Consider the following 14519-nt stretch of genomic DNA (forward strand, 5'->3'; position numbering starts at 1 on the left):
CAAGTGAGAGACCGTGATGTAGACCTGTCGTGAACAAAAGTACGTTTACTTATGTATCAGTAGGAACCCATGTCTTCAGTGATGACAGGATTTACCAAAGCGGAGTCAGTCTCCATGGGCTTGGGCTTTATATCTCCGTAACTCTTCGATTCTCTCAGTGGCATGGGATAGCCCATGTGCTTGCCCTGACCACCTGGTGCAAGGAGAAAGCATGGAAGTTCCCTTTCTGTGCTGTATATGTTGGCGCTAAGATACCTTTATTTTAACATTGAAAGCTTATGTCATTTTTAATGAAAAGAAAAATTTTTTTTCACCTCAGAAAGATCTTTTCTCGCCTTGGACTGGGACCCTGACTTGAAGAAGAGATATTTTGACGAGAACGCTGCAGAGGTGAGGCTCCCTGCTTCCTGAGCTCGTGGGCTTCTCCTCTCTGTGTCACTAAGAGTTAATGATACTCTTCTCTCTACCCTTGCTTCCACAAATATGTTGATTTTAGCAGAAAACAAAGTCAACCTTTTTAGTCTTTAGAGTTGGTTTTGAACATGTTTTCCATGAGTTTATTCAGCCAGAGGTTTCTATTCTATAATAGTGTAAATAGTAACTTCAGCTGCACTGTACCTGTCAGCTGACAGGAGCTATGTGATGCTTCTGAAAGTTGCCATTGTTGTTAGATGTAGTACATGTGTCACTAAGAGTAGTTTCGTTTCATTTGTTCTCATAACTCAAGACATAATTCTCTTTAGGATTTTGAAAAACATGAAAGCGTGGAATATAAACCTCCAAAAAGGCCCTTTGTGAAGTTAAAAGACTGCATTGAGCTGTTTACAACAAAAGAGAAGCTAGGTGCTGAAGACCCCTGGTAAGAAAATGAAGTGACTGTCTACTTCCCTTGTGGGCTTGTGCTGAGCGCGCTGGCCAAGTCCTGAGTGTCCTTGACATTCGAGTGAGGTATATTGTATATGATAAGCTCTAGTCTCAAGAGGGCTGCTAATAGCTCTGTAAAAGTATCAGAGTGGTAACCTTCATTCTTGTGACTGGATTTTTTTTTTCCTTCATAAACCACTTTCATCATTTCTTTGAGTATTTCTTTATATAGCTTATCTGAAAATATAGGAGATTAATGTAGTGAGGAATTGCTTACATACTCACCTCTGTTAGGTATACAGTAATTACTCACTGATAAGATGGAGACCTGCCCAGACGGTGACTTTGACTCAGAGTTTTCATGCAGTCATGGTTTTGCTTCTGTCAAGCGTCCTGATTTTCTTCTTGATAGGTATTGTCCAAATTGTAAAGAGCATCAGCAAGCCACAAAGAAATTAGATCTGTGGTCCCTCCCTCCGGTTCTTGTGGTGCATCTCAAGAGATTCTCCTATAGTCGCTACATGAGAGACAAGCTAGATACGTTAGTCGATTTTCCCATCAGGTAAGTTAAACTACTCAGTAAACAACAGGCCTTCTTTTTCAAATTTATGTGACGATTTCCTTATTTTGCATCAGTAAACATCAGGTATATTAGACCAGTTTAAACATTGAAGTTTGGAATAGTTCTAATAATTTGTTGGAATTAATATTTCACAATTTTTTTTGTAGAAATCTTTCATGGACCAAAGAAAAAATATGTTTTTTGTTTTTGTTTTTATTTTTTTAAAGATACATTGTAACTCAGTCTGTAAGGCAGTACTACCTTAGGTTAGAGTAGCATTTATAAGATATGTTGTGGGTTAGTGGCTGTGTGATTTCCTGATAATTATTTTATCATCAGTCACTCCAGAATAGGCTTTTCTAGAAAACACTAAAAGAATACAAAAGTTTAAGGTAAGGCATAGAATAAAACATCAGATGCTATCGTTGACATTTCTTTCTTAGATGGTATGACATATATGTAAAGAGAGAACAATCTGAGGACAGAAATAAAAATTTTCAAAAATCTGAGGCTAACATCTCTGGGGTTTTTTGGTTGTTTGGTTGGTTTTTACTACACAAAATTGGAAATTGAGAAAGTGAACAGTAAGCCCTGTTTTTGCCTTCCACACTGGATTACACAGCCAAGAGCAGGACACTGTACCGCGGGTAAGAGGCCATGACAGTGTCTTTCACCCTGTGTGCCAGGTTTTACGTGAAATAGTAGACACGCTGACGGCGTGTCTATTAACAAAGACAGTCGGAAGGGTATTGATAATGGGAATGGGAAGATATTTATTGGACTCATTTTACTGATATTTATTGATTGAAAACGTTTTGCGGTCATTGAGCATGAAAGGGTTAGGGTTGAGCATATTAGTGTGCCCCTGTAACCCCAGGCCTTGAAGCAGTGGGTCACCGTCACCACGTTCAGGGCCGTGCTGTCTATAAAATCAAATAAGGCATTTGTCTCTTAAAATCCCGAGCCATAATGTTTCAGGAGTATGTCATTCTAACAGTGTAAATATTGGAAAGCTACATTCATTAGCAGCAGATTTTAAATTGAGAAACATTGTTACCTTTTAATGATGCAAGCATAAGAACAATGCCCAGAAATAAGGTGGTTTTGTTCTCAATTTACACACCATAGATAATGAACAGTATGTTGCAGTCAAAAGATGCTACCCATTTCTAATGTATAAGTCATTCAGACCATGAAGCATAGAATAGAAATCTTACATTTTTGTATTTTTACTAATTCTTTGAAAATTTAACACAGTGTATTTGACCACATTCAAGACTCTTCCCAACTCCTTCAGATCTACCCTTTCCTGCACAGAGCACTCCTTTTTCCTTAAGATTTATTTTTACTTCATAGATGGTTTGCCTCTTAGGTCTTTGCACATGTGTGCAATGACTGCAGAGGGCAGAGCTGCCATGTGGGGACTGGGAATTGAACCTGGACCCTCTGGAAGAGCAGCTGGTGGTCTTACATGCTGAGCCATCTCTCCAGTACTACCACCCCTGTCATCGTTAGAAGACACAGTCTCTTACAGTCTTTCTACCCCTCCATGCTGTTCCTGAGATTTAAGTGCAGGGTTGGGTTGTATACGCACTAAGTGGAGACACGCACCCCACAGTGGTCCGTCGGTCTGTGTGTTGGACCAGTTGTGACTGGATGGAGCCATTCTCTTCTGTGAGTGTGGGACACTGTGTAGAGTGCAGTTACAGGGTTACGGAAGTACAGCACAGGGGTCTCCAAGGTTTTAATTTATGAATATTCATAAGAAAGTTGGTTTTCACTTTTCATTTTAATTTTTTCCTCTGGACTACTGACGTTAATGTTACCACATATGAAAACGTCAGTCAGAATAACGTTCAATACAGAATCATTAACCCCCCAAAACACTAAAATCTCAGGGGTAAATGTTTATTTGATAAGTTATCTTTAGGTAATTTCTTATATGAGGGATGTGTGTGTGTGTCTGTGTGTTGCTGTTGTATTAATGCATATGCATGAATACATATAGGAGAGTCAGTATTAGCAGAAGGCACTATTGCTTTAGAAGAAAAATACTTCATCACTTTTAAGGAAAGCATGCCGTAACCTCTGGTTTCCTCTTTAACAGTGACTTGGATATGTCAGAATTCCTGATTAACCCAAACGCAGGCCCTTGCCGCTATAATCTGATTGCCGTTTCCAACCACTATGGAGGCATGGGAGGAGGGCACTGTAAGTCGACGGTTGACATTTTAACCTCTTTCACTCCATGGACTTTGTCCTGTAACATAGTTAATACCTTTTAAAGTAAATAAAATACCAGATGAATCTTGCTTATAATCATTGTTCAATACTTATAAGTGAATGAATCACCTGTGTAACTTGTATTTTAAAAACCAGTTCTACAAAGGAATAGTTAATGCTCCTCAGCCGAAGGCCAGGAAGGCACATGCTGTCTTTCTAAGGTGCTGCCCCTCCTACTCTTCATCCTCTCTCCTTCTCAGGTTTCTGGGGCTGGGTTCTTCTGCCAGTCTTTTCTTTTTTAAGATTTATTTATTTATTTATTTATTTATTTATTTATTATGTATACAGCGTTCTCTCTGCCTGTATATAGGCCTGCAGGCCAGAGAGGGCGCCAGATCCCATTACAGATGGTTGTGAGCCGCCATGTGGTTGCTGGGAATTGAACTCAGGACCTCTGGAAGAGCAGCCAGTGCTCTTAACCATTGAGGCACCTCTCCAGCTCCTGTGTTCTTTTAAATCATGTCTATTTGTCAACTTAAGCAACAGGTCCTGTTGGTCTCAGTAACTCTCTTGTCTGTTTAATCTTTTGCTTTTTATGATTTACAATTATGACATTTATCTTTCCACTCCAAACTACACTTAACTTTCTGTTACTGTAAGACTGAAAAAGTCATTATTTATGGTCTGCTATCTAAGGATTCCTTTGAGCTGCCCAATGATGCTTCTTCACATAACGCGCAGGTCTGATTGTAGTTGAGGTTGACTGTAACAGTTCACACTCTCTGCTTGGCAGATTGTTATTCCCATGATACATCTTTTTGTCCTTTTCAATACCTGGTTGATTTCATTAACTGAGAACAATTCTTAACAATTTCAGTCATAATAAGTGAAATAGTCTTTTTTATATATTTTATTTCACTTTAAAATCAAACCTGTGGACCTAAAATAAACTATGTTGCTTTTGTTTTTCTTTCTGAAATCACCAGAACAATATGGAAAGTAACTATCCCAACAAGTGGACTAGAGTTCATCCCTACATCTGGCCTTGACCCCATGGGTTCTTCTCTTCTGTGTCATTGTGGACTGTCAGTTTTCTGTTGTTGTTTTCTGTTGTTGCGCCTGCTGCTGCCTACATCTGGACATTGTTGGCTCTGAAAGTCTACCCACCGCACCTACAGTCCGGCTTATGTGCAACTGGCTCTTCATAGTTGCTCTTGGGTTGTGTGTCTGTTGGCTTTATTATTCTTGTCTCGCAGTTTTCTCTGTAATCCAAAGGTCTAGCTTGCTAGTATTTTCAAAGAATTTTACTAAATCTTTTATTTAGCTATCTCTTAGTTTTCATATTTCCTTTAAGACTGAGAACGTGTTTCTTCTGTAAGCACATTGTCTGCTCTGCAGTTCTCTTGAGTTAAGACTGGCAGACTCAGTACATGCACTAGGCTCCAGTCAGCTGAGCAGATCTAAGAAGGGATACAGAACAAAAATGTGAGGCTGTCATGTGTTGGGACCTAGAAAGAACACAGACAGACAAAGACTTACACCGCTGGTTACTGTGACTCTCTGTGGTTGGAAAAATGGCTGAAGGCTACACAGAGGAACCTATGGGACCACGATGCACCTCAGCTCCTCGGAATGTTGACGGTCAATGGTGTACACGCTTAACTATGGTTGGAGCGTGCTCTGTTCGCACATGGACGTGTTGAGTGCATAGTTTACACAGAGCATGGAGTAAAGGTAGCACTTCTTATCTTTCCATGTTCTGTACTATATTACAGGCAGAAAGATTCTAGTGTGTAAGAACCACAGGTGACTAAGCAAAGTTGTCAGAAAGGAAAATGTCATAGGAAACAGACATAATATAGATGCTAGCCATGGTTGTCAGACATAGCCTGGGGTTAAGTCCCAGCCTGGCTGCATAACAGCTGCACTGCCTGGAGCACACTGTCCCTTGGAAGCCTGAAGTCTCTAGCTCTTCAGTGAGAATGAGGATGCACCTGACTGGGGGGGCGGTGCACCGTGCTGTGCCTGCTCACAGAGCTGCTGATAAACGGAGTATCTCTAATTGCCACTGGCATATTTTTTTGTGTGTGAATAAAAAAAATTCATAACTATATTATTTTCTTCCTCTGAAAAAAGTACTAAGTTTCAACTTAGGAAAAAAATATTTCTTAGGCATTTAAACTGCTAGAAATGATTCTCAAAGCCTTTGTCAAATCAAGTAAATGTGTGCTAGCTTTGAATAGATGCTTACAATTGTGTGAGTGTGTGCTAGCCTCTGACAGGTGCTTACCATCGGGTGAGTGTGTGCTAACCTCTGATAGATACTTGCCATGTAGTGAATCTTTCTTATGCACATGATTACAGAGTTGTGAGGATTCCAGTCACAGAAGTAATTGTCTTTTTTTCATTAGATACTGCTTTTGCGAAAAACAAAGATGATGGAAAATGGTACTATTTTGATGACAGTAGCGTCTCCACCGCATCTGAAGACCAAATTGTGGTAAGTATGTCCTCAGTTTCTAAAGTCATGGGGTCAGCCTCTTAGGAAGACATGTAAGTTAACAGAAGGGAAGACAGGGCTGGAATGTGCTCATGTACTGGGGCCAGGCATGGCGGTGCATGTCTGTTGAGACCAGCCTGATCCACACAGTGAGTTCCAGGATAGCCAGGGCTACAGAGAAGGAGAGGAGGCCATGGGAGCCCTGGTCTGTACTCCAGCAGCTTGTCACAGACAGTGTTCGTTCTCACTTCATAAAACAGAAACTGGCTTGTGTGGGAATTTATCTGGAGAATTTTCTCATTATCACACACATAAGTCACACTGTGAATATCTCTTGCCATTTTCAGATGAAACAACTTTCTGTTGGGAATTTCCAATATAGGTGTCCATGATGTAAGAAATGCTGACTCCTGTATTTTCTAGAGTAAATACTATTAAAGAGTAGACAGTAGTTTTTAGTGTATAATATTTCAAGGAGTCAGCTTCTTGAAGCAAATTAATAAGCTTCTGAACCCATTTACTGGTGCAGATATACTCTGTGAAGTGAATAGATCTAAAATAACTTTTTTATCTCTTTTCCCTCCTGTCCCACCCAAAGTGTGTTTGTGTGTATGCTGCACAGTCTTGTAGTGTGAGTGTTCCCAGTATGTGTTCTGAAGCAGTGTTGCCACTGGTAGAGAATGTGGCAGCACCCTCCTACATATCTAGGCAGTACGATAGCCTTAATTGATGACATCTGGAATAAAAGACATGTTGAATCCTAGAGTAGCTTTAAAGATGGGTAAGTGGCTCCTTTAGCATCTCCCATGTGTGCATGGCTCCCACACTTGAGTCCTGTGTCTCTGATCTTTTAGCCCAAGCATCCCAAAATGAACTGTCCTAATCCTGCCTTCAAATAAAAATGCATCTTGTTTACAAAACAGGTTTGAGGCTGATAATGTCGATAGAGGCCATTAGTTTGCATGGACCACATAAACCAGATTTAGTGCTACACTTCTGTAATCCCAGGCTCCAGGCAGTAGAGGAACATCAGGAATTCAAGGACACTCTTTGTGACAGAATGAGTTTGAAACAAGCTTAAGCTATGTTCTGACTTGTTCCCAGAATCAAAGATGAAATTGATGTCGTGACGTACTTTAACAGTGAGTCTTCATTTAGTCAAGTAATATTTGAGTATTTGTGTATGTGTCAGGGACAGCTTAGTTCCATTATAAACAGCCGTATGTATTTCACTGTCTGTACCCTTAACATCTCGGATACAGACAAATTAACAATCATAATACAGCGGTTACCATTAAATGTTTCTCTGAGACAGAAAAGGAATGGCTGTGCTTGAAGAAATGAGTAAATACAGAAAACTTGGGTCTGAAGGCAGCGTTTGACCAACCTCCACTTGTACAAATAAGCCTAAGTTAATCAGGCATCACAGATGTTCCAAACACAAGAACACCTGAAAAGACAAGGAAGCATGACAAGTCATGACGTTGTGAGGGATAGAAGAGCAGAAAGCCTGCACAGGAGGCTGACAAGGGGATGTAAGCACTTCAGTTACGCTGCTCAAAGGAGAAGGAGCTTGTGAAATATTTGGATAGAATTAGTAAAACCTGACTGGAGTTGCTGATAGAGGTAGAAATAAAGTGATTTCTCAGAATGGGAAGGAAGTCTGCTAGTGACATTTGAAGTGTATGATAGCCTAGTTGTAGAACTAAATTCAGTTTGGGGTGAGAAGTGGGTTATGTTTATGAAACATGCTCTCACCGTGTAGCCCAGGCTAACCTCGGCTTGCTAGTAATAGGATATGACCTGTTACTCTTAGCTATCTGTGGAGCTAAGAGCAGAGCAAGCTGAGACAGAGCAGGGTGTCTGGAAAGGATTTAGTGAGGCCCCAGAAGAATTCAGTAGGAACGGAAGAGAGAAGATGTGGGAGAGGCAGTGTCACAGAAGACCGGAGGTACTGGAGAGAAGGCTATGAAATAGTGGAGTGTGACTGAGAGTTGACTTTGACACTGTTGGCCCTCCTGAAAGCCATTTCGTTAGAATGGTTTGGACACGTTAGGTTACATTGAACTGGAGCTGATTGTGAGGTATGATTGTGAGGTATTAGCCCAGTGGAGAAGAGGAGAGGTTGTATGGAGTGTGGAATGGAGGCTCTCATGGTAGGCCTTTTGGATGCAGAATAAAACAAGTATTTCTTAAGCCAGAAAGACGTGTCTGATACAGTACATAATGCATCATACTGTGGCACATGTCTTTGATTTTAGCATTTGAGACTCAGGCTGGGAGATCACAAGTTCCAGACCGTCTGTGCTACGTTTCAAATCCCAGGTCAGCATGTACTGGGTTGTTAGCACAGAGCATTAGGTCTCACTGTGGCGTTGCCCTGCCCTTTGCACCCCTGCACCCCATAAGTTCTTCTGTTCAGAACCTCTTGTTCCTTTCTCATGGCTCTCATATGGTTCCACTGCCTGTATCCACTCTGACACACACTTAAATATGAACATGCATATATACATACATTAAATACATTTGTACATACATAAAACATTCAAAAATTAGGATCTGTGTGTGAGGAAATGTGATTTTTGTCTTTTTGAGTCCAGGTTATGTCACTTAATGTAATACTTTTCCAGATCATTTATTTTCATGAAAGTTTATTATTTCATTTTTCTTGACTGCTGAATAAAATCTGATTGTGTACATATACCTCATTTGCACTGTCCAGTCATCTGTTGATGACCGTCTGGACTGGTTCTGGTTCACTCTAGTGTAGCAGCAGTAGACGCAGATGTGCAAGTGTCCCTGGTAAGATATGTGACTCCTTGCGGATATTCCAGCAATGGTGTAGCTGGGCCATGTGCTCCTTGTCTTCTTAGTGATTAAGAAACTCCATGCTGAGTTCCATAACTGCTGCACTAGTTCACACACCCACCTGCAGTGCACGAAGCTTCCACTTTCCCTCCATCCCAGCAGTACTCAGCATCTGTGTCTCCTTCTCAGCCATGCTGACTGTGCTGAGATGGACTCAGAATTTGCATTGTCTTGTTGGCTAAGCATGGCTAATATTTAAAACTCTTCATTGTCTATTCAAGTTTCTTTTGAGAACTGTTTATTTCACTGGCCCATTTATTATTGGTTGACACTTTTGGTGTGGGGGGTTGAATTTTTGTAGTTCTTTATTTAGATTTCAACCCTGTTTAAGATAGAAGTAGCAAAGGTTTTTCTCCCATTCTGTAAGCTGTCAGTTCACTCTGTTCATAGTTTCTTTGCTCTGCAGAACTCTTCATTTCCTGTAGATGCCTACGTTCATTCTTGGTAGCCTGGGCTATCTTTTAAAACGATACAGGAGCCATGAAGATGGCTCATGGTTAAAAGCACTGGCTGCTCTTCAGTGGAGCCTGGGTACCATTCCCAGCAGCTACATGGCAGCTCCCAAGTGTCTAACTCCAGCTTGAGGGGATCCAGTGCCCTCCCCTGGCTTCTGTAGAACTGGATTTCTCATTGATGCTCACACATACATACAGACCTGTACAAAGTAAAACAATTTTAAATAAATTTTAAAAGATACAGTGATGATTGATGGAGAATATTTTTATTTATTTATTTTACCTGAACCAGTCACCTTTTATTGGACACTAGTTCTCAGTCAGGACATGAAGGTTTAGCCACCATGGATAGGAGTGGGGCAGTCGGTCATGCTCAGGTGTGCCAGGCCCTCCACGGTGACCCCTCTTTAGTGGTAATTGTAATATCAGTCATAACCTCTATAAAAACTAACAGTGTCACGGGACGGGGGTGAAATTCCAAATCAGTGTCCAGCTTGGCAGCTCTCCAAGTCTCATTTCCGTCAGCTGCTCTCCCAGAGGGGCGCAGGCCATGCCGTCTGCAGTCCTGGGGCTAGCAAAATCCAGGTGCCTGCGAGCAACCGCATACCCTCGAAAATAGTCCTTTAAAACGACTATTTTCAAGTTGGGAGTGGTAGCACATGCCTTTAGTCCCCATACTCAGGAAGCAGAGGCAGACAGATCTCTGAATATGAGGGCAGCCTGGTCTACAGACCGAGTTCAGGACAGCCAGGGCTTCACAAAGAAAGCATGACTTGGAAAACCAAAAAGAAAAACAATTATCTTTAACATATGTTGTACCAAGAACAGGTTTCTGTATGACATTTCAGGGGTGTGAATGTGGTCCTTCAGTGAGCTTTATTCTCTGTCCCCATCCACTCCTGCCCTTTTCTGTTCCCTGATTGTCGTCCTTGTACTTTCTTTAAAAAAAAAAAAAAAAAAAAAAAATCAGTGTTCTCCCAATAAATATTGAAGAAATGTTCAATGTTTTTACCACCAGGCGAAATGTTATATAATATGAAAAGTTGGCACTAGATGTTAAGCATAAGCTGAAACACTTGGTGTTAGAGAGAGCGACACTCCCTTCAAGTAAATCAGAAACAATTGTATTTTATATTATAGTAAGTACGCTAATTTGTATTTTGGCTGTATATATTTCTTAGCCCAAATTATATAGAATGAACCTGTTTATTTTTATATAGAAATAATTATATTTAGCCAATTTCAGTAGCTTCCACGTGATCATGTGTGGCTACATGTTTTTGCTGTTAGATTTTTTTTGTTACTAAAGTTGGTTACTAGCTAAGACTTGGTACTGTATCGCTATGGTCTTGTGTGCTGCCACCGTTGACACACCTTGCTTGTTCGACAGTCCAAAGCAGCCTACGTGCTCTTCTACAAGAGACAGGACACTCTCAGTGGGACTGGCTTCTTCCCTCTTGACCGGGAAACTAAAGGTGCTTCGGCTGCCACAGGTATCCCCCTGGAAAGTGATGAAGACAGCAATGATAATGACAATGACCTAGAAAATGAAAACTGTATGCACACTAATTAATGAAAGTCCAAGAAGCCATACGAGAGACTTTCCTGCTGGTGGTGTCTGTGGAGATGGCATTAACTACCACATGAGACAGAAGTCTGAGATGAGGAGTTTCAGATACCCGAATGTAAATCCTTGATCAGATTTTAACTTGTGCAGTACTTGAAGTGAAACACAATGAAAACTTTAACAGAAATTGTCTCTTAATACATTTACAGTCTTGTATTTACAAGCTAAATATATATAGGAAATCACAAATAAATCCCTTTTAAGTTTGCTGCTGTTTTGATGAATTATGTTTTCTTTAATTTTTTGGATGTGACTTAATTGATGACAAATGTTAAATTTGTGGATGTTGGTCATTAATTTTGCTCTAATAATACTGCAAGAAAACTATGGCTGAACTTAGTTCTTGGGTAATCTAGTTCCTGTGCGTTAGGCTGCCTGTCTGCGCCACTCGGGTATTTAGCTGCTGTGTCAGTGTGGCTCAAATACTGCAGAATGTCCTTGGTACACCAGATTTTCCAACCTGTCCCTGATAATCAGTGTGGGTCTGTTACCACAACATGAGGGACAGTTCCTTTTGTTGTATCATTAAAGTGCAGAACATTACACTTACCTCACTTGCTTTGGGGACACACCCTAGGTCTCACATGCCATCAAACCATTTTCAGCTACATGTAAGTATTTTTCACTGCAATTGGAATCTATCAAAATTTTTCAGTTTTGTTTTGGTTTAAAATGCTTATCTTCAATCCACTGTTGGTTCTAAATTAAAGGGTTTTGCTGTCTTGTATTCTCTACTCCACTTGGTAATTTGGCAACTTTTTAGCTCTCCCAGTTACTATAGCTTTAAGGAAGGCTGGTTAGTACTCTGTATCTGTAGTAAGAACTGCATCAAAGTTAGGTGAGGTTTTCTGTTCATGTACTGACCTTTAACTCGTTGATAACTTGGCTCTAGAGGTAGGTCTGTTAACTTTCTCTGTGTGTTCCTGATGGAATTCACCATAGCCTTACCGCTTTTCTCAGAAGGTAACTTGTATCAGAGAAATAGCATTTGCATGTTCCAGAGTCAGAACCTGTGCGCCACATGACGCACACATACAACCTTGGGTTTCATTTAGCTTCTCATAGGCAAGGATCCAAGCTGCCAGATATATGTGTGAGCATTTGCACATGTTTTCATTTGCTGCTTTTCTCTCCCTCTGATCCAGTTGAAAGAATGTATGGATAATTGACAGGCAATACTGCCTTTAATAGGAAGCTAAATGCTGGGGCACATTTCCCATCCAACTACCTGAGAAATTGCTTTGTGTCCCACTGTTATTAAAGCAAAACGTATAATGTTCTTCACTTGAACTAATCAAATACAATAGATTATAAATTGTGTATTGTAAATACAAGTTCACTCTGTGAGTGCACATTTTGGTAAATTATTTATTTATGTTAGCATTTTAAAAGAAAGGAAAAAATTGCATTTGACCAGGATACGTAAGGTATGTTGATCATGGCTTTGCTTTATATCTTGATATTAAAGCTGGTTTTTCATCCTGGTCTTTTAAAAGCTGCTTTGGGTGTTGTTTCTTTTTTCTTTTCTTTTCTTTTCTCTTCTTTTCTTTTCTTTTCTCTTCTCTTCTCTTTTCTTTTTTCTTTTTTTCTTTTTTCTTTTTCTTTTTTTTTTTTAAATGTAAACTAACCTCCTGCATGACAGAGGTTAATATTTTGTCTGCACTTGGGTTCACTTGAGTTTACATTTGAAATGTGCATGTTTATTTATACAGATTTCAATAAAGCTATTGATGGCCTTATTTAGTCTTTTATTTCTTACTCTGAAACCATTGAAGTAAATTCCCTGTTTTCTGCATAGATGACTTGACTGTACAGTGACGTTATAGTTAGTATTACAAAGGGAACCAAATTCTACTGAGGATGTTTCAAAATTGGGTTGGTTTTGTTTATTTTAACTCACGTCTTCATTGAGCAGAGTGCACAGTTTTCTGCTCACCTTCAGAGCGTGCATTAGTTTTGCCCTTGAACTTCCTTTCTTTCGTGTTTAAAGTCCGTGTTAACTTCTCGTAGACCTAGATTATAGTATCCACCCTAACTCTCCAGAGAGACTAGTCCGTTTTTGTTCATTCGCTTTCTGTTGTGTTTTGTTTGTGTTGTTTACTTCCCGATCCGTTTGTTTGCTTTTTGAGGGGTTCTCAGGCTGGTCTTCATCTCCCCTGAAGCCCAGGCCAGGCTCAAAGTCTGGATCATCCCGCCCAGGCCTCTGATGTGCGGGGATCGCAGCCGAGAACCACCATGCCTGACTAAGACAGCATCTGTTCAGTGCATGCCGTTCAGTCCTTTCTCCAAAGAAACATTTAGAGAACGCTGTGGACGCCACGAGTCTGTGAAATGATAGCTTCATCTGCAAAAATTAACCTTGTAGCATAAAAAGATCTAAAAAGGAGATATCCATATGGAATACAGGGTCATTAGGAATAGGTTTAGCTACTAGTTCTACTAGTAACTTTGCCTGTTAGTAATCGTATGATTTTGAACTTAACTCTTAGCTTGTCTCTTGACCTGTAAGGTAATGCCGACTCCAGTAGCCGCTGTTTGTCGAGGGCTTGCTCTAAACCAGTCACTCTATTAAGGTGTGTGTATGTGCATTCTCCCATCCCATCCCGTCCGACAAAAGCTGTGTGGTAGGACCAGTCGTCATCCTCACCTCCCATACGTGTGTGTCCGTCCCAAAGTCCCCACAGCTCCCGTGTGGTGAAGTCCGCACCGTCCCCTCCAACACATACCGCCTCACTGTGTTACAGTGCCTTTGTCACCAGACAACTCAGATGAGATCATCTTGTCTTCCAGCAGGCGGGCTTTTGTGAACGATGTGATACTGGTTACTGATTGCTTCTGTCTGCTTGGGAAGTGCCGTCGTTAGAGATCTTAGCTTCCCCAGAATCCCGTCTCTTCCAGTAAGAAGAGTATTAGCTGGTATACTTAGCCTTTCACTCCAGAATGAACTCTCGGCTTAGCACACTCTTCACTATTAGTGTAACGTGGTATATGATTTAAACCACTTCCCTAATTCAAACCTGAATTTCAAGTCTTTTGTTTTTTTTTTTCTAACTTCACATGTCATTTTTCTATTTCGTTTCATTTTATTTGGGAAGGAGAGTGCATGTCATAGCACGTGTGGAGATCAAAGGACAGATTGCAGAACTGTGTTCTCTTCTCCTACCACGTGGGCCCCTGAGATGGATGGAAGTGCCTTTACCTGCTGAGCCATCTTACCTTAATTTGTTTTATCAGTTCAGGGAAGGGCACATGTATACTCTGGTGAGCACAGGGTGGCCAGGGGATAAATGGAATTATGTCTCTCTCCTTCCAGAGAAGGACTTGGGACATCAGGGTTTCATAGAAAGGGCCTTTACCCACTGAGCCATCTCATAGGCCCTGTGTTTATATTTAAATGACCTCTGACGACTGTAGCCTGGT

General features: G+C 40.7%; 1 protein-coding gene across 5 annotated transcripts in view; it reads left to right on the top strand.

Moving 5' to 3' along the window:
* The window catches only part of Usp15 (ubiquitin specific peptidase 15), an 88720-nt gene extending 77397 nt beyond the window's left edge, over window positions 1–11323 (top strand). For all 5 annotated transcript variants that reach the window (XM_028786538.1, XM_028786539.1, XM_028786541.1 and 2 more), the window contains 6 exons: window positions 320–390; window positions 744–859; window positions 1277–1426; window positions 3534–3637; window positions 6061–6149; window positions 10863–11323. In XM_028786538.1, the coding sequence (XP_028642371.1) occupies window positions 320–390; window positions 744–859; window positions 1277–1426; window positions 3534–3637; window positions 6061–6149; window positions 10863–11045 (713 nt within the window). In that variant the 3' untranslated portion in view covers window positions 11046–11323. The remainder of the gene's footprint in view (window positions 1–319; window positions 391–743; window positions 860–1276; window positions 1427–3533; window positions 3638–6060; window positions 6150–10862) is intronic.
* Window positions 11324–14519: the final 3196 nt, after the last annotated feature.

The sequence above is a fragment of the Grammomys surdaster genome, unplaced genomic scaffold (genome assembly GCF_004785775.1).
Source record: "Grammomys surdaster isolate TR1022 unplaced genomic scaffold, NIH_TR_1.0 125548, whole genome shotgun sequence".
In the NCBI taxonomy this organism is placed as follows: domain Eukaryota; kingdom Metazoa; phylum Chordata; class Mammalia; order Rodentia; family Muridae; genus Grammomys; species Grammomys surdaster.